Consider the following 20,695-nt stretch of genomic DNA (forward strand, 5'->3'; position numbering starts at 1 on the left):
CAGCTTCAAATTCTTCAGGGAAAATCAGCTCAGGAGAGAGTAAACGCAATCCCAAAGGCACCACTGAGGAAGAAAAGAGAGGATTGTCTTTAAGAGATCTGTGTGAGGGGCTGCTAAGTGGCTCAGTGGCTAGACAGCCAAGCCTAGAGATAGAAGGTCCTGGCTTCATGTGTGGCCTCAGGCATTTCCTAGCTGTGTGACCCTGTTACCTAGCCCTTACCTTTCTTTCCTGGAACCTGTATAGATGCCAAGAGAGAAGGTAAGGGTTTAAAAAAAAAGAACCAGTTGAATATCTGGAGCCTAAGAATTATGGTTCATCATCAGATAGGAAGTCTCTAGTACAGTGTAGTGTAGATGTGTTTAATGGCTCTTTGCTGTTAAACATGTGAATTGATAATTCATCTAAAGGCACAGGTGGCACACTTAACCACCCTGCAGAGGGCAGAGGAAGAGCTAACATGGACAGTGACAGTCAGGATCTAAAACCATCTTAACAGATTCACCTGCTGACTTGAATCCAGGGAAATCCAATTTATAGGGATCATTGTAAAATCACACGTGGGTTCGAAATACCAGGCTTGACTGAGCAGGATAGAGGAGGAGGAGGTGTGGTTGGGCAGCCATTCAAAAGGAAAAAGATCTGGGGGTTTGGGGGAAATCAATATGAGCAGGCTAAAAAGCCAGTGTCATGCTGAGGTATATGGAGAGAGGCCATTGCCCCAGTGTATTCTGCTCTGCATGGTCAGTATCAGGAGTGTTGTGTTCAGAGCCAAGCAGGACATTTTATTTTATTTTATTTTATTTTATTTTATTTTATTTTATTTTATTCATTCATTCATTCATTTATTCATTCATCCATTTATTTATTTATTTCAGCCCTTACCTTCTGTCTCACACATCAATTCTAAGTCAGAGCAGTAAGAGCCAGACAATCCAGGCAGGACATTTAATTTCACTCCACCCCACCCCAACTAATTAATTAATTAATTAGTTAGGTCATTTATTCACTCATTCATTCATTCATTCATTCATTTATTTATTTATGTTTGTTTGTTTGCTTATTTGTTTGTTTATTTCAGCCCTTACTTTCTATCTCACACATCAATTTGAAGTCAGAGGAGGAGTAAGAACCAGACAATCCAGGCAGAACATTTTATTTTATTTATTTGTTTGTTTGTTTATTTCAGTCCTTACCTTCTGACTCACACATCAATTCTAAGTCAGAAGAGCAGTAAGAGCCAGACAATCAGGGTTAAGTGGCTTGCCCAGGGTCACACAGCTAGGGAAGAAGAAGTAACTTTTTTTAAGATGTGCATTAACCAAGCAAAGCCCCTCAAAAGGAGGGTGACCTTCTCTGTTGAAATTGTGCCACACCATGCTTTCTTGAAGCCTGGAGGGGAGAGAAGACATGATGGAAGAGAGACCAAAGAGACAGAAGATGTGAGCTGTCTTTAATTTTGTTGTTTTTTTTTTTAAGATTCAGAATTTCTTAAATTTTATTTTCAGAAAGGAAAAAAAGTTCTGACTTTTTGACAAAAAGGATAAATTGTAGAGATGCGCAACATGCGCTGAGCTGTCTTTAAGATTATCTTTGGGGGGGAGGGGCAGCAACTAGAAGGCTCAGTGGATTGAGAGCCAGGCTTGGAGACGGAAGGTCATGGGTTCAAATCCAGCATGAAATACTTACTAGCTGTATGACTCTGGGCAAGTCACTTAACCCCCATTGCCTAGCCCTTACCACTCTTCTCCCTTGGAACCAACACATAATATTGATTCTGAGACAAAAGGTGAGGTTTAAAAAAAAATGTCTTTGAAGGACTGTCACAGGGAAGAAGGATTAGACTTGTTTTGTGTAGAAAGGGAGGGGAGAAGTAGAGATGATGACAGTGGAATTGCTCATTGGCTGCAGGAGGAGGGAGTGAGGAAGGGAGGGAAAGAATATGAATCATGTAACCATGGAAAAATACTCTAAATTAATTAATTAAATACATCCAAAGCAAAAAATAAAATAAAATACCAGGGGTGGGGTGGGGAGAAGTAGAGGTAATGGGTGCAAGAGGCAAAGAGGCAGGTGTAGATTTGCTGTAAGGAGAAGCTTTTTGATGAGAGACATTCAGAAGAGGAGTGAGCTTCTCTGAGAGGTAGTTGGTTCTCTCTCCCTGAAGGTCTTCAGGCACATGCTGGGCAGTCACCTCTTGGGCGGAGTTCTTGGATTCTATGATTGCTGAGATTATAAAATTCTCTTGTGGCAACTCTGAGACTTAACACTGAGGGCAGGAGCAGTCAAGGAAGACTTCAAGGAAGGGAAGGAAGTTGAGCTGGACCAAGAAGGACGCCGAGAGAAGCAGAATGGAAATAGAGAGTCATCTTTATTAATAAGAATAACTCCCATTTGGGTGGGATTCATTTTTATGGGACGCTTTCCTCACAACAATACTGTGAGGCGGGCAGCGTGATAGACTCAGAGACAGAAAAACCCAGGATTCAAATCCTACCTCATACACTAGTTGTGTGACCCTGGGCAAGTCTCTTAATCTCTGTCTGCCCCGTTTCTTTAACTGTATATAAAATGGAGATAATAGTAGCACCTCCCCACCAGGTTGTTGTAAGGATAAAATGATAACATTTGCAAAGTATTTTGCACGTCTTAAAGTGCTATTTACATGCTAACTCTTGTTATTATCATCATCTTCTTCACTGACAAAGAAACTTAGACTCAAAGAGATAAAGTGATTTGTCCATAAATGTTCTAAGTCAGTAAAGTTTGGGCACCAGGACTTAAGCTCAAAACTCCTGATTAATTACAGTTTATTCTCATATGTTGTTGCTTCTTGATTCCATATGGGTTAGAACAGTATGAATGGAGATGCAGAGTGGGATTGAGTGAGATCTCAGTGAGAATGAGGGGAAGTTCCCCACTAAAAGTGACTCCCCCTTCCTCTTATCTCTCATCACTGGCCAGGGCTGGAGAGAAGCCTGTTGGGACTTTAGAAACTGGGGGAGCTTCTAGAGAACCCTCTTCCCCAGGCAGATGATTTCTTCTAATGACTTCAAGCATTTTCAATATTTTTATATTTCGAGACATTTTCCCATCCATTATCTCACATAAATCAAGTCTAAATGTGAGGCACTGTGCCAAGTGTTGGGGGTACAAAAAAAAGACCAATTTTGCAAATGAAAAAACTTAGCTGTAAAGAACTGAAGCAGTGACTGAGGTAGCAAAGGAAAGTGACTTGTACAGAAGCTGAAGGATCTAGAAGTGTTTAGCTGGGAGGAAACTTGTGGAAGGGAGGATTTGACTGCTCTTTTAAGGGTCATCACATAGAAAATCCCATTGAACAGATTTGCAGCTAGTGTCTGAGGATGGATTTGAGCTCAGGTTGTGCTCACTCCAGGCTGGCACGTTATCCACTGCATCACCTATCTGCCCTTGCTATTTATTTTTAACATTTATTTTTGAGTTCCAAGGAGCTTTCCCTCCTTTCTACCCCTCCTCTATTCATTGAAAAGGCAAACAATATGGTATCCATTGTATGGATGAAGTCCTACAAAACCTATTTCTGTGTTAGCCATATTTTCTGCAGATTTATAAGGAAGAGCTAGCACCTTTGTGTGGACATTAGAGGGAAGCAGGTTTTGTTCCATCGTACAAGAAGAAGTGTCATAGTTCTTTCGTACCTATTCTCTTGGATTCGTTTACCCAGCAAGAAACTTCACTAATGTAGAATCTGCTTCTCAGGGGAGAAACCTTGTTTTAAGAAGGTCAGAAGTCCTTTGGTCTTATTGGTAAGCCTTCAAGGACTCTGCTCCTTAGGGAGTGGTTTTCCAGGAGTCATTACAGAGATTTCTGTTTGTCTCTGTAATCCAAATTAAGTGCTGCCATCCTTGACCTTTCTTCCTTATGTCACACATTAACTTGTGTTTCCCTGACATTTTACTTTTTGTACGTCTCTTTTCCTTTGTGAAATGAAGCAGGGAGTGAAAATATTATTGTCTCCATTTTACAGATGAGGAAGCTGAAGCTCAGTGAGGGAATGTGACTTGCCCAGAATCACAGTAAGGAATAGAACAAAGACTGGAATCCAGGGTCTTTAGATCCCATTCCAGGACAACACATTGCTTCTCACAGTGAGGTTTTAGTCCTTCTCACAATGAGCTTTTAGATCTCTTTAATCAGAAACAAGAAATCAAATATGTCAATGTTTTGTTCTTTTGTTTTATCTTCTTCCTGTCAGCTGCTTTCCCAAGATTAGAAAGGTAAGTCGTAACTACCTGGCTGTTCTGTGACCATGTAGTGATGAGCTTGTTTGTTCCACTGTATATTTAGAGTAGCCATGTGTTTGAGAATCCCCCTGCCCCTCGAGCCTCGGTAGGATAGAAGCTTCCAAAATTCTCCGGTGCTGTTCTCTTTATGACTCTGGCTAAGTCTGCTTCATCCAGTTCCTGGTACCCTCCAGCCTGGTTTTGTGACCTCATGAGAACCAGGGGTCCATCTATGACACTGAGGGAAGACTGAGGAATGGGAGCTGTTAATCCTAAATGCTTTTTGACTTAAAGCTGGGCGGTCCCAATGAACAACATTCTCTTTCTTTCATTTCCTAATTGACTTCTATCCTATGACCTTCATATTTTAGATGTCAAATGATAATAGAACTTTGACAATAATGTAATTCAATTTCCTTTTACGGAGGAGGAAAATGAGACCCAGACCAAAGTTACATAGACTAAAGCAGAGCTGGGGATTAATCCTAGGTTTTTTGATTCTACCTTCAGTGACCCTTTCAGTGAATCACAATATTCTAGATTGGGAAAATTTAAAAGCTTTAAAATAATGGACCACATGATTAAAAACCCATCTGTATGTCTGTGGGTGTTTTGAAGAAAGGGCTGACTGCCTGAATTTAATTAATTAATTATGCTTCTTGTTAATCACATTGCTCCAAGAACTCTCCTCCCAACCTCCTTTCAAATCTATTCTCTGAAACTGTCATATTTTTAGCACAATGGGAGAGGGATCCGGGCAGTTTCACTACTTCACCCTTCAGTCTCCTGACAAGAACATGAAGAAGGAATCTCAGCCATCCATGGAAGGTGCCAGGGAACCTTACTTCTCCTCTTGGAGTGTGCTTCTTGTCGTATACTACAGATGATCCTAGGAACCTTGCTTGGGTTCCATGATTGGCTTCACACAGCTGCACTGTAGCTATAGAAATAATAATATGATATTAATATATCATAATATATGATATAGGCAACATACATACATAATATTATTATATGAATAATATATAATTTTTAATACATATTTATTATTATAAAATAATTATCTATTATTAGACTTACTACTAGTGAAATAGAATCATAGCAATTTTACCATTCATGCTACAAATGAAAAAAAGCAAAACAAAACAAAATACCCCAAAGGAAATGTTAGGCTAATGGGAACGTGATTCACAGGATTACCTTGAAGAGGCAAATATAAGTTGGCTAAAGAGGCAGTTAGGTAGTTCAGTGATAGGCCTGGAGTCAAGAGGACCTGGGTTCAAATTGGACCTCAGACACTTCCTAGTTATGTGACCCTGGGCAAGTCACTTAACCCCCAAGAGCCCTTACCATTCTTCTGCCTTGGAACCAATACCCAGTATCAGTTCTAATACAGAAGGTAAGAATTTGATAAAAATAAAAGAATGGAAGGCACAACATAATATTGTAAAAAATTATATTGATTATATCCTAAAAGATAGGAAATAATTGGTTATTATTTTCATACTCATTTCCAAATCGGCTGTGTACAGTCAGATTATTGACTTGTTAGGGCAAATGTGAAAATCATTACCATATTAGAAGAAAAGAGATATGGCAAACAGTTGAGGAAATTCCAAGCTGGTACTTAGGACAACAAAAAAATAGAAAATGCATAAGCAAGGATCGTAGACATCACCTTTCCCTAACGTATTTTAACCAATGTTAACTGGTCATGTCAATGAGGAGAGAAAAAGAGCCTTGAAAATTTCCATGCTAGCAAGTGCAAGATCTTATTGCCATGTGGACAGACAAAGAATATAAACTTTTTTTGTAAAAAATTTTGGAGGAAGATGGGAGCTTAGAAGAAGTAGCATTTCAAAAAGGAGTAACAAGAAGAAGAAAAAAGCAAATTAACAGAAAACTTGTCAAGAAACCCAATTAAGTAAGATTATGCCAAAGGCATTTATAGATTGAGCTGTCCAAACTATAGATTAAAGTCATGACCATCAGTTTTAGTATAACTACACTCTCTGGGTTCAAAGTCTCCAATGTTCTGTGAAAAAGTAGGAACAGCACCCAAAAAAAAGATTGAAAGAACTACTGAACTAAAACAAGTATAGACGAAGGAAATCATTGAGGGATCAGTTGTAAAAGTATCTGAAAGAGGAGGACTCTTCAAATGGGGAAAAAAATCAAATGTTAATTCCAAAAAAGTTAACTGAGAAGTATTGGTAACTGTCACCCTGCATGTCTACTTTCCCAGCTCTACAAAGTCTTTGTGAGAATGATTCATTCATGTGCCGAGGGCATCCCTGATGGTCAAAGAAGGGAATGGACAGGCTTTCACAAACAATATTCTAAATCAGACCACATTTTTTTTTTTTTTTAAATTTTAAACCCTTAACTTCTGTGCATTGACTTATAGGTGGAAGAGTGGTAAGGGTAGGCAATGGGGGTCAAGTGACTTGCCCAGGGTCACACAGCTGGGAAGTGTCTGAGGCCGGATTTGAACCTAGGACCTCCCGTCTCTAGGCCTGGCTCTCAATCCACTGAGCTACCCAGCTGCCCCCCAGACCACATTTTTACAGGTAAACAGTTGACTCCTAGGTGTAGGAAATTCAGGGTCTCATTGTATTTGCTTATGGATTATAAAAAAATGATTTGATCATACAATATCATATAGGTTTCTTTATATGTGTTAAAATCATACAAGATTTTTTTGAAAAATGTAGCCACAAAGATAACTTTTTTCCACTCTGATTATTAAAATCAAGAAAGTTGTAAAAATAGAGAGATATATGCTCATCAGAGTTGTGTGCCATTATGCCTCACAGTCAAATGGAAGAAATCTGTAATTAGATGGAAAAGTTCAGCCTATCCACACATGAAAAACCTAGTGGATGAAGAACACTTGCTATCCAGAATGTGATACACATTTGCCTGAACTACCCATAGAGCTGGTCCCTCAGTATGTAAAAATCTTAGATTCTGCAAACCGACAATGAATTAGGGCTTTGCAAAACAAAGTAATCTCTCTCTCAAGGAGCCTATAGTCTCTGGGGGACAGGGGATACAATATGTACATATTTGAGTCAATACTAGGTCATTTTTAGGAAAGAGATCAAAATTAGCTGGTGGTGGTGGTGAGAACTAGAGAGAGGTTTCTGAAGAAGGGGGTACGTGATAGGAGCCTTGAAGTAATGTGACTGGATGATGGAATAAAGGTTGAATTCCCATGAAACTGAATATATGCCGTATCCTTCCCCTACTTCTAAAATTTATTTTTATCATTTTTCAATGTATGCCAATATAGATTCTATTTCATTCAAAGATAGCTTATTTTTGGAGGCTAGCACTTTAGGGTAAGGGAGGAATATGCCATTCTCTATGCCAAAAGAAGTTTAAAATCACTTTTTTTTTCCTCATCATTTTGAGGCATAATAAAAAATTCTGTCATGCAGAACTCCTGGTTCCTTGGAGATACCATATAAATGAGTTATATTGATGTGTGGAGGCTTATATTAGAGGACCCTAAGGACTTGTCTTTCTGCTCTTCATTGCTTTAATCATTGATTTTTTTTTTTTAAAAGCCAATGCATTTAAGGCTGCATTTATAGAAATGAAGACCAAATTGTGCTCTTGTAGTGCACTTGCCCAATTACATCTGGGATACCGTAGTTCCTGGCATCACAGAATAGTGATTAATTAGAGCAAAGCCATAGGAGAGTGGCAAGGATTAGAAGGGGGCTAGAGACCATGCTGGAGCAACACTGGTTGAAGTAACTAGAAATGCCCGGTCTGGAGAAGAGGGGATTTGGGGCTTGAGGTAAGACATGATAGGTGGCTTCACATGTATGAAGACAGATTAGATTAGGTTAATTCAGCTCAGACCCAGGGGTCAGAACTATGAGGGAGCAATGTTGGGGCAGTGGAGGCATAGCAGTTTTTGGTTAATTTAAGGAAAACCTTCCAACACAGCTGTCCCAAAGAGAATGAGTTTCAATAGAAGATGACGAGTTCCCCATCTCTTGGTTTGAGACTTTGGCTAGAGACTGGATGATGTGTGGTGGGTGTATTGTTGTGGGGATTCATACTCAGGAATGGCTCATTCTGAATGCTCCCTGAGGTCTCTTCCAGTTTTGTACTTCACTGACTTCCAAGGGTCTGTGATTCCATATTCCTATGATAATTGGAACCAAATCTAATGTGAAGTCTCTTTCTCCTGAAGGCAGGACGGGTGGAGTTTCTATTTCAATCTTTGTTTAAAAAATGAAAAAAAAGGAAGGCTTGCGATCAGAACTGCCCAGCCATCTGCCCTCGAAATTCTCAGGCTTCTTTCTCTTTTTGACCTCTCCTGTGTACTTCATCATTTTCTAATTCCTATCTTTCTATTTCTGGAACTTCCCATTCCCCTGCTGGGTTGAAAGCTCTTTTGAGGGCAGAGGCTGTGTGTCATATTTCATCTCCTTATCCCCAGAGTCCAGCATATTGCTTTGCACATAACAAACATTTTAATAAATGTTTATTGAATTGAATTGGGCTGGATGAAAGGGTTTGCTTGAGTAAGTAATGAGTTCCCCGAGACTGGATGACTCTTGTTGGGGATATACGGAAGGGGAATTTGTTCATCATCTATTGGAGGGCTCTTCTAGATGGTCCAATTGGATCCCTTCCTGTGAGATTCTGTTTAAAAAAATCAAACAGTTTTGTTGAATGTGATAATACTTTTTCTTTGTTGATTCTAGGTCCCAGGGCTGTCATTCTGAATATTCATTTTTATTTCTCATGATTGTAGATAGAGAAGACTTTAAGAGAGATTGCACTTGGTATGGAGTGAGTCCAGAATGCATCCCAGAAATTGTTTTTCTAAGATTTGCTTTCCTTAATAAGAATTTGCCTTCATATTGTTTTCCTCTCTAAAAATTAAAATCAGACAACATAGGTCCAGGTAATTGTGTTTTAGAGTTCCAATCTTGGTTAATCTCAGATTCAATAACAATAATCATTTCAATAACACTTTCAGCTTTATAAAACCCTTTCCTTACAACATTACAAGGGACAGTATAAGAATGATCAACTACTTTTCAGAGGTGAAAACAGACTCAAAGAATCAATGTGATTCACAAAAAAGTCACCTTTGGCTATACAGATGAGATTGAACCCAGGTGTCCTATCTTCCAAGGCCAGAGATCTCTCCTGCCTGTCCACTTTAACACTATCTTACATTGACCTACTTAGTTCAGCCTCAAATTAGGGTGCATGGTGGCCAGGAAGCAGAATTATTGGTCAGGACAAAGCAGATCTTTTTCTCTGATCCCTTCAAGGTGACCAGGCAAGCTCTTGTTTGGTGGAGCCATTAGAGAAGTTGGGGTGCAAAGGGTTTCATTCATAGGAAGCCCATATGAGTGAACCCTGGCCTTCCCATGCTTTGGGATTCCTCTGAGGTGTCCTAATTGGAGCACCATTATGGAATAAAGGAAAAAAGCACCAAATTCAACGTCATGAGACTTGGGGTTCAATCCTGGCTTTGCCATTTTCTAAGGGGTGTGACCTTAGGCAGTTTACTTCCCTTCCATGATCCTAGTTGTTTGAAGTGTACATTATAGAACAGTCTTTGTTTTGGAGAGCTAGAGACCACATACTCTAACCACCACCACGTTTTGTAGATGATGAAGCCGAGTTCTCAAAATCGGTAATGACTTGGCCAACATCACCGAAAAGCAGTAAGATGCAGGACCAAGATTTGAATTATGGGCCTCAGACTCCAAAGCCAGGGCTTTTCCAGTTTAACCTACTGATACGGATGACTTAACATGCTCTCAAGATCTCAATTTCCTTACATTTAAACAAGAGATGCTAATATTTGCACTGCCTGCCTGGCAGGGAGAGAAGAGCTTCATGAAACCTTGCAGTTCTTTAGAAATGGGCATGATTGTTATTACAGTGGTACTTTGGTGAGTGTTCTTTGGCAGTCCTACCATCAGTCAAATCTTTAAGTGCTTACTATGTGCCAGGCACTGTGCTGGGAATATATGGGGAATGCAAAGAAAAGCAAAAGACACTTCCCGCCCTCAAGGAGTTCACTGTCTAATGGGCAGTCAATTGCTCAGTTCTAGGTCAAAGTGTCCTGGGATTTTGGTTGAAGGAATCTTAACATGGCAAGAGGCAGGTTTGGGAATTTCGCATGGAGGGGCAATCCGACATGGGCTTAAGCCTTAGGTAAAACCTATCCATCTCCGTCTTGCCTTCTTAGGTGGTGTTGGTACTCGAGATCTGGGCAGCCTGTACACAGACACTTTTCTCCCTTTCACTGCCCCTCACGGTGGCTGGTGCCATCCCTTCATCTTATGTGTAGGGAGAGGGGAGAGATGAAGGATTGAAAACCTAGAGATGGGGACTGATGCACCAGAGGTCACATAAAAGCTTAGCTGAAAGTTGACTAAAATCCAGGTCTCCTCACTCCCAGTAAAGGACTCTTTCCACTTCCAATATTGCCCACAAAAACTGTCTAGATTTTTATAATCCAACAATTTTAATCTGCTTAATTATTTACTTTAATATACCTAACATAATCATTTACTTTTTTATAATTGTAATAGATGATAATAAAAGTAATGTAGAGTTTGAAGAAACCTTAGTGATCTCTTGTTTCATTATCCCCTTTTTAAAAAGGAGAAAACCATGGCCAGACAGCGGAATGATTTGTCCAAGGTCACGTAGGGAGTCAAAATCTATACTTAAATTTTTTGGTCATAAAATAAGGTGATTTGAGATTGAGGAGTCAATAAGTACAGAGCTGGAAGAGACCTCAGAGGTCATCTGTTTTAAACATGACAGGGAGGGGAAGGGAATAAGCATTTATATGGTGCCTACTATGTGCCAGGCATTACAGTAAGCATTTTTTTTTTTTACAAATATTCTCATTTGATTTCCCACAACAGCTGTTATTCCTGTTGTACAGTTGAGGCAACTGAGATTAACAGAGGTTAAGTGGATTTCTCAGCTAAGAAGTGTCTGAGGCCAGATTTGAAGCCAGGGGCTCCTCATGCCAGGCTCAGTGCCCTATTCACTGTGCCACCAGCTGCCTCAGTGGGGAATGAGAGAGGAGCAGGAACCCAGTCTAGAGGGGATGACATTTAGGGTTGAAGTAGGGAGGTAAATATTTGAGGTGAAAGGGATGACTATTTGGAGCAATTCAGTCAAGTTAACAAGCATTTGTAAAGCTTTACTATGTTATGGGCACTGTGTATACAAATATCTTCATTCTAATGGGAGAAGAGAGCACATAAACTGGGCAACTAGGTGGCATAGCATATAGAGCTCTGGGGCTGGATTCAGGAAGACCCAAGTTTAAATCCAGCCTCAGACACTAGCTGTGTGACTCTGGGCAAGTCATTAATTAAGAAAAAAAACCCAAACATTAAACTATTTGCCTCAGTTTCCTTATCTGTGAAATAAGCTGGAAAAGAAAATGGCAAACCATGCCAGTATCTGCCCAAAAAATCCAAATGGGATCACAAAGTCAGACACAAGTGAAAAAATAACTAAACAAACAAACAAATTCCTTAAAAGGAAGCCTAAAAGAGAGGTGCATAGTAAGTCTCTCTGTGTTCAGGACTGTTACTCTGGGCTGATCCACCACTCAGATTCTTGCTCTTTTGGGGAATAAACTGGGCCATGCCTGAGCTCCCTTTTTTTAAGTTGTGACAATTTTATATCCAAGATAGAGATTTTTGACAAAAATCTAGGAAGTTTTCTTTTTCAAAACAGCACTTTTTTTTTTGCCTTGTTTGTTAAATGAATTGGCTTTATGAAATAAATGAAGTGGTTCCTCACTCTCCAAGGGTTTGGGGAGCAGCGTGACAGCAGGGAGAGCACTGGTGTTAGAAGACCTGAGTTCTAGTCTTCGTCCTTCCACTCATGAGCTCTTTAACCTCTCCCACCTTCACCCTCCCATCCAAAAAGATGTCACCCGAATGGGTTGGTTCAGGAAAGATAAATCAAGTTGAGTATGAATGGGATGGATGGGAGTCCTGCTGGAGTCAGCCCACTGTGGCCACTCACCTAACACAGACTTTCTGTATCTGTCAGCATGCAAAGCTGCCCCCAGACTGCTGCCCAGTCCTTGTGTTTGTGAACCCGAAAAGTGGAGGGCTGAAAGGTCGGGACCTTCTCTGCAGCTTCAGGAAACTGCTGAATCCTCATCAGGTCTTTGAGCTCACCAACGGTGGCCCTTTCCCCGGGTAGGTGGCTGCTGAGTTGTAAGTAGCATCCGGGAGAGATTTCCTGGACTTCTCTGCACTCCCACCTCCCTGCAGCCAAGGAGTTCTCTATATCTTGGATGAAAGAGCTAAGTGTTGGAGAACACACTTGGCCTTGGGATGGAGGTGGAGGATGGGAACCATTAGTGACCATTTGGATTCCTCTTGAATGAATGAATGAATGAATGAATGAATGAATGAATCTGAATGAAAAAGCCTTCCACTTCCCTCTAGGAAACACACACACACACACACACACACACACACACAAACAGACCTGAGCTGGCCCTTTCATAGCCCACCCTTGGGATTAGGGCCAAAAAGGTGGATTTTTTTTTTTTTTTTAAACTCTGACCCTCTGTCTTAAGTATCAGTTCTAAGGTAGAAGAATGGCAAGGGCTAGGCGATCAGGATTAAGTGACTTGCCCAGGGTCACACAGCTTGAAGTGTCTGAGGCTGCATTTGAATCTAGGTCCTCCCAAGTCCAGGCCACCGTGCTACCCAGCTGCCCCTAATAAGAAGGATTTAAGGGTTTAGAACAAAAGACCCAACATAGAAATGAAGATTGAAAATTATTAGGTCAAGGAGGAATTGCAGAGATTGTGTCATTCAATCCTCTCGTTTTATGGCTTAGAAAATTGTGGTCCAGGTGGTTTGATAAAAGGAAAACTATCAACATAATTGATTATAGCAATAACAAAAATCCTAAGAACCATATCGATACATGTAGAAAAAGCCTTTGACAAAATATAACACTCATTCCTGTTAAACACCCTGTAACATCTCCAGAGAAAGAATCATTAGAGTAGGAATGTCGATGAATGCATATGATTTATCACTTGTTTATTTGGGTTTTGTTTTAGGGTTTTGGTTTTGTAAAATTTTTCACTTACAAAAATGAATGATACAGAAATAGGTTTTGCATGAGAATACATATATAATCCCGATCAAATTGCTTCTGGGAGGGAGACAATTTGGATCCTATAACTTCAGAAAACTCATGTGGAAATTTGTTATTAAAATAAGTAAATAAATAAAAAACACTGGCAAGCATATGTATAAATGGAAATTTACCTAAAACCATCAGCAAGAAGTATTTGTTTTACCTATTTTTATTTTATTTTTTAAATTCTTGCCTTCCATCTTAAGATCAATACTGGGTATTGGTTCCAAGGCAGAAGGGCAGTAAGGGCTAGGTAGTAGGGGTCCAGTGACTTGCCCAGGGGTCACCCTTCAAGGAAGTGTCTGAGGCCATTTGAACCCAGGATCTCCTGCTGTCTCTAGGCTTGACTTTATCCACTGAGCCACCCAGCTGCCCCCAACAAGTATTATTGTAATGAGGAGAAGCTAGAAGCCTCTCCAGTAAGATTAGGCATGAAACAAGGATCCTCATTATTTAAAAAAATTTTTTTTAAAGAAAAAAAATAGTGGTCTAGAGAGAGGACAATGACTTGTCCAAAATGACATGGCCAGTGTTTTGACACAATGCTAAGTGGGATTTGAACCCACGTTTCCTGACCCTAGGCAAGTCCAAAAGGCTTATTCTAACCCTAACATTTAAACTACTTGCCTACTAGTTATTCTTTGCTGGTAGAAAGTTATTGTCATTCTAATGTCAGGAACCTATTTTAGAAGACCTTCCCTTACACCAGGATTCAATCATTATTCTCCAGGGGTTTAGGCTTACTCAGAGGCAGCATGGTAGAGCACTGGTCCTGGACTCACAAAGACCTGAGTTCAAATCCAGTTTCAGACATTTATTAGCTCTATGGCCCAGGCTACATCACTCTCCTCAGTTTCCATATCCATAAAATTAGGCTCAGGGATAGAGGGCTTTGGATTGACTTAATCTGATTAGCATTTTCCTTGCCAGACCAAAGATCTGCCCCTGGGATGGGCTCTGGCTTAAAGAAGAGGGAAGATAGGGGGCAGCTAGGTGGCTCAGTGGATTGAGAGCCAAGCTTAGAGATGGGAGATTTGGGGTTCAAATATGGCTTTAGACACTTCCTAGCTGTGTGACCCTGGGCAAGTCACTTAACCCATCTGTCTTGCCCTTACTGCTCTTCTGCCTTGGAACCATTAACTCAGGATTGATTTTAAGATGGAAAGTAAGGGTTTTGAAGGAGGGAGGTGGAAGCCAGTCACTATCATGATAGAGGGTCTGTCACATATCCCATATTCCATTCCTAAAGGCTTAGGTACTGTTAGATTATGGAGGCAAAATATTGGGGTGGAGAGTAGGGGGAGACATAGGGAAGGGCGAGCAGAGTAAATATTCATGCTAAAATATGAGCTTCCTTTATTTTTTTAAATTTAAAAAATTTTTATTTTAATAACCAACTTCCCCATAAATTTTCCAAAATTATATGATCCACATTGTCTCTCTCCCTCTTCCCGGAGCTGACAAGCAATTCAATATGGGTTATGCATGTATTATCACACAAGATATATTTCCATATTATTCATCTTTGTAAGCAAATAATCTTATGGAACTCAAACTGGAAAACGTAGACCCAAATAAACAAGTGAAAGATCCTCTGTTTTCCTCTGCATTCCTACTCCAACAGTTATTAGCTTCCTTTAATTAGGAGGCTAATAATGAAGAGGGCCGTGCTTGGTGGAGTGTGATGGGTGACTCATGGTTACTGGCTACCTCTGGATCCAAGTCTTGTGAGGGAAACAGAGACTTGGAAGCTCCAGGATGGCCGGAGGGGCTCCCCTCCTGCCTGAGAACTCCCCCTTGGCTGTCTGCCATCGGCAGGTCCGGGGAAGGTCCATGAAGGAGGGATGCCCTCCCTCTCTGTGGGTCTGATGAGGATGGGGAGAAAGAAGATGAGGATCTTTAACGTCTGTCTCCAGGAAGGAGAATCCGTTTGTGCTAAGCCACAGGTATGCTAAGTGAGGCCCTAGCCCTGTGCTGAGAGCCAGAAGGGACTTTTCAGATGATCCAGTCCCATCTGCTGGCTGAGACCCAAAGAAGAAAGTTATTTGCCCCAGTTCACACAACTAGTAAGTGGCTTAAAAGGGTGTCCAGACCCAGGTCAGTCGCCACAGGCTGGAGCTTCACTGCCCGTGTAGGCAGGACTCAGGCCTGTCCTTTGGTCCTCGGCAGGTCCCCAGGTGTGTAGGTAGGCCCTGGGCTGGGGGGCTTCCTGGGGTCAGGTGTTGTCTCAGAGGCCCTAAGAGATGGCAGAAGGAGCAGGCATGGGGCTTAGACCTTGCCAGAAAAGAGAAGAAAGCTGTAAACACACTTAACTTTTTTTTCTCCCCTGTATTTGGGTCAGTCATTCTTCTGACATGTTCTTCCTGCCAACTTAAGAGAATAGAAAGTTCTTGTTTATCATTCAGGAGCTGAACTTTTAAGGACAAGCACGGCATAGTGTTCGGAATTCTGCCCAGAGAGGCCAGGCTCACATGAGCTTGTCTCCCAGGCACTGAATAACTGGACAAACAAAGCAAAACAAAAACCTCTTAAACAAAACAGATGGCAGCCTTCTCTCTCCTTATGGGTGTATTCCTGCTAAAACTCCACAGACGAAGGTGTAGGAGCTGTGACCAGAACAGTTCTTCCCATTATCATGACAATCTTTGCCTTCCCATCTAAGATTTCACCTGATCTCAGGCAGGGGAAAGACTAATTTTTTTTTTATAGATGAAATTTACAATTTACAGTTGAAAGAAAGTCATTAAAAAGGAGATGTGTGGCCACAAATGCCAGACTTGGAGCTAGGAACACCTGATTTTAAATCCTCTGTCATGTAAGAGCATTGTGAACCTGGGCAAGGCACTTGACTACTTTTTTGCCTCAGTTTCCTCATCTGTAAAACGAAGATGATAATAATAACAATAGTGCCTGAGGTCATTGTGTGGTGGGTGAAGGATGAAATGACCAAAGAAACAGGTTTGAACCTTCCAAACATTTTTATTTATTAAGCAATTGCCTCACTGTTCAGGATCAGTAGCTCTCCTCAGCTTAGAAGGCAGAATTTCCCTGCAGGCATCATACTTGGTCACTTTCTTGGTTTCTTAACTAAATCTCTCTGAGGAATTAGAAGGTGACATGTCCTCTGTCATGGTGTGTTTGAATGAAGTTGTTTGAATAAAGTTGTTTCTGCTGTGTTTGAATGAAGTTGTTTCTGCTCAGGTTGGGGAGTGAGAATTTGTTTGTAATGAGGTTTGATGCTGACTTCGAGCCACAGAGGGAGTGAGATGCTTTTCTGCTTTTTCTGCTAAGGTTTCACATGTTCTCCCAAGTCCCCTGCTTCCGGGTCCTGGTGTGTGGTGGGGACGGCACCGTGGGCTGGGTGCTGGGAGCCTTGGAAGAGATCCGGCACAAATTGGCATGCCCAGAGCCCTCTGTGGCCATCCTGCCCCTGGGCACAGGTGAGCATATTCCCACCTTGGGTTTGAAGACTTGAGGCGGGCAGGGAAGGGAATCATTTCAGGAGAAGCCATAGATGGGGCTCTGTGAAGACAGCCAGTCTCTACTCAGATCCCTCCTGCTTTCTGGGGCACTTTAAGGTATATAAAATGCCTTATGCACCCCAATCTTGTGACGTAGAAGTTGTATTTTCCTCATTTTAGAGATGAGAAGTCTGAGGCCCAGAGAAGGGAAAATCACTGAGTTTGCTCCTGAATTTTAGAAGATCCAGAATTCCTTCTGCTGCCTCACTTGTCAACTTAGAGATGGTGATCATGGGAATTCCCATTTTAAGGAAAAATAATAGGGGGCAGCTGGGTGGCTCATTGGATAGTGAGCCAGGCCTAGAGACAGGAGATCCTGGGTTCAAATCTGGCCTTGGACACTTCCTAGCTGTGTGACCCTGGGCAAGTCACTTAACCACCATTGCCTATCCTCTGCCTTGGAACCAATACACAGAATTGATTCTGACAGAAGGTAGGGGTTTTAAAAAAATAATAATAACTCACATGTATATAGTACTTTAAGGTTTACAAATCACTTCCCATATACTTCTAATCAAAATATGGCCTTAAATCTTATTATTCAAAAGATAGAGAGCAGGAATGCTTAGACAGCATGCTGGTAATTGGGAAAGGCCTCCTCTAGGGGGTCACCCCTGAGCAGTCATTTGAAGGCTGCTGGACATTCAGCTCTCAGTGCTGTTCTCTGTTGAAGGACAGCCCTTCCCAATTCCCCAGGAGCAATTATCTTCTCTGATCTCTTCCCATCAAAACCTGCTCTCAAGAAGGAATCGAAACTTATCCACTCTGAGGTCTGGAGGTGTCAGTAATTAAGAAGAGTTTAAAGTGTGACCATGCCTTTTCTCCAGAGAAAATAAAGATGGGAAAGCTATGTAGCCTGTTAAAGTGAAACACTTTAAGACTTTAAGTTGAGGGGGCAGCTGAGTGGCTCAGTGGATAGAGGGCCAGACCCAGAGAAGGGAGGTCCTGGGTTCCAAACTGACCTTACACACTTCCTAGCTGTGTGACCCTGGGCAAGTCACTTAATCCCCATTGCCTAGTCTTTTACTGCTCTTATGCCTTAGAACCAATATGCAGTATAGATTCTAAGATGAAAAGTAAGGGTTTAAAAAAGAAAAAAAGACTATAGGTTGCATAGAAAACGTCAGTCAGCATTGGTGGGAGTGTAGGAGTGCCCCTCGCCAGTGAAATCACAGATCTTGTACCTACCTTCTCCATATCAAGACCTAGGGCTGCTCTTGGAAGGGAGTTCTAGACATTAATAGCCACATTGAGGGGAGATGCAGTTCCCAGAAATCATCCCAATATTGGCTACCTGTTTCAACAATCTACTTTTAGGTTCCTGTTCTTTGCAAAGCATGATCCTAGGCTATGCTGAAGGATGTAGAAGGATAAATAAGACATAATCCTACTCATGAAAGTCTTCACAGTCTAGTGGAGCAAAGAGGAGAAATAAGACATATAATAGGCACACAAAAGAGGCAGTAAGTAGAAGGAGATCTCTGATAATGAAGAGAATGCATATAGCTGGGAGGATCAGGGAAGACTTCTCTGAAATAAAAAGCCTTTAGAGTTGGAAGGACCTTGGAATTCATCTAATCCAAATCTTCAGTTTACAGGAGGAGAAAACTGGAGGTCATAGAGCAAGGGAATAATAGAGTAGGGAGTGAAACTGAGGCACCCCTCCTTTGAACTAACCTTGGGATGATTTCAGAAAAACTTGAGAAGACTTGTATGAAGTGATGCTGAATAAAACAAGCAGAACCAGGAGAACTGTTTTTATGAGATATGGTGATGATAATCAACTTTGAAAGACTTAGAAATATGATCAACACAATGACCAATTACAAGTACAAAGGACTCCTGATGATACATGCTATCCACCTTCAAAGAGAGAGCTGATTGGCCAAGAGTGCAGATTGAAGCACATTTTTCTTTTTTTTCCCTTTGTTGTATTTGGATATGGATAAGGGAATTCACTTTGCATGACTATGTATATTTGTAACCAGTTTTGTTTTTCTTGCCTTCTCAATAGAAGGGAGGAAGGGGAAGAGAATTCAGAACTGAAAATAAGATATGAATTTAATAAATAAATAAATGAAGTATGCCTAGGATTTACATGGAAAGAAATAGGGAGTAGAGAGTGATTCTAGATTATAGGGGAGGACTCAAGCAAAAATAAAGGAAAATATCTTGAATATATTGGAAGGTCTGGTGAATTATCTGGTTTAACTAGAGAACAGAGTTGGTGAGGATGGAGATCTTAGAGGTGGGGATAGCACCTTAGGTTATCTCATTTTTGAACCTAGCTATGAGGCTCATTCAGGACTAGGAAGGTAATCACTATTTCCTTTGGGTGTTTCAAAGAAGTATGAGTGACTGGGCCTCCTTGTTTTTCCAGGTAATGATTTGGGCAGAGTGCTGCGCTGGGGAGCAGGCTACAGTGGGGAGGACCCATTCTCTATTCTGGTGTCAGTGGATGAAGCTGATGACGTCCTCATGGACCGATGGACTATCCTTCTGGATGCTCAGGATGTTGTTGAGAACACTGAGAATGGGGTGGTTGATCCAGAACCTCCAAAGGTGATCTCTTTCATTCCTTGAAATAATAACATCCCTGTCCACCCATCAAAAGTCTAGGCCAATAGGATCATAAAACTTGGGGCTAGAAGGGACTCTAGACCATAGAATGACAGAGTTAGGGAAGACTCCAGGATTTAGGATGGGAGACAGCAAAGGTCAGGAATTTAGAGATTATCTAGTCCAGCCCCTTTATTTTATAGATGAAGAAATGAAACCCCTCTATACCAACTCCCAGAAGTAAGTGCCCAAACTCTACTTATGGTAAGTAGCAGAGTCAAGATTCTGGCCTCTGACTTTTTTTCTCACATCCCTCTGCCTATTTGAACATCGTAAGGTATTAGCCAAAGAATTTCCTTCCTGAAAGTAAGCTGTGTACCCAGCCCTGAGCAGGAAACATCATAGAATTGTCTTGACTGTTTGGGCATCATTGGAAAGCCATAGGATCACATATCTAGGGATCTTAAAGTTCATTTAATTCAATCTCCTCATTTCATAGATAAGGAAAAAGAAATCCCCAAAAAAAGGAAGTATTGACTTCCCAGCTAGTAAATACTGGAGCCCAGATTGACGCCTCTAGGGCTTTTGAGGCCATGTTTAATGTTTTTTTTTTTTTTCAAATGATATACTATTAAGTGCCTAGCACAGGGCCTGGCACATAGTAAGCATTATAGTAATGCCTTCCTCCCTTTTTCAACTATAAAATTATCCCTTCCCTATACCCTCAATAAAGTAATAGCTTTATCATTTGCAAAATGCATCTCTCACAACAGCTCCATGAGGTAGATAATGTAAGTATTACTCTTCCTATTATACAGATGAAGGACATTTTATCGAGGGGGACATCTCCTCCTGGGTACCCTGTAGGAATCTCAAACTCACCATGTTCCAAATAGATTTAACTGTATTTCCCCATCTCTCCCGTAGATTTCCTTGTTTCTCCCAATAGCACCACCATCTTCCTAGGCATCCAAGTATGTAGTCTTGGAAGTCACCCTTAACTCTTCCCTCTTCCTCAGCTCCCACAACCAAGCAGTCGCCAAGCCTTTTCAGCACAACTTCTCCTGTCCCTTCCCTTCTCTTCAGAAGCACAGCCTCCACCCTAGCTCAGGCCCTAGTCAGCTATTGCCTGGACTTTTGCAATAACCTCTAATTACTCTCCAATC

The 20,695-nt window shown here is 41.2% G+C and overlaps 1 protein-coding gene across 1 annotated transcript in view; it reads left to right on the forward strand.

Moving 5' to 3' along the window:
* Positions 1 to 20,695, forward strand: part of DGKQ (diacylglycerol kinase theta) — a 114,810-nt gene that overhangs the window by 87,496 nt on the left and 6,619 nt on the right. The window contains exons 16-18 of the mRNA XM_044680016.1: positions 12,337 to 12,488; positions 16,741 to 16,889; positions 19,351 to 19,532. Coding sequence (XP_044535951.1) covers positions 12,337 to 12,488; positions 16,741 to 16,889; positions 19,351 to 19,532 — 483 coding nt within the window. The remainder of the gene's footprint in view (positions 1 to 12,336; positions 12,489 to 16,740; positions 16,890 to 19,350; positions 19,533 to 20,695) is intronic.

Source organism: Gracilinanus agilis, chromosome 6, assembly GCF_016433145.1.
Source record: "Gracilinanus agilis isolate LMUSP501 chromosome 6, AgileGrace, whole genome shotgun sequence".
Lineage (NCBI taxonomy): Eukaryota > Metazoa > Chordata > Mammalia > Didelphimorphia > Didelphidae > Gracilinanus > Gracilinanus agilis.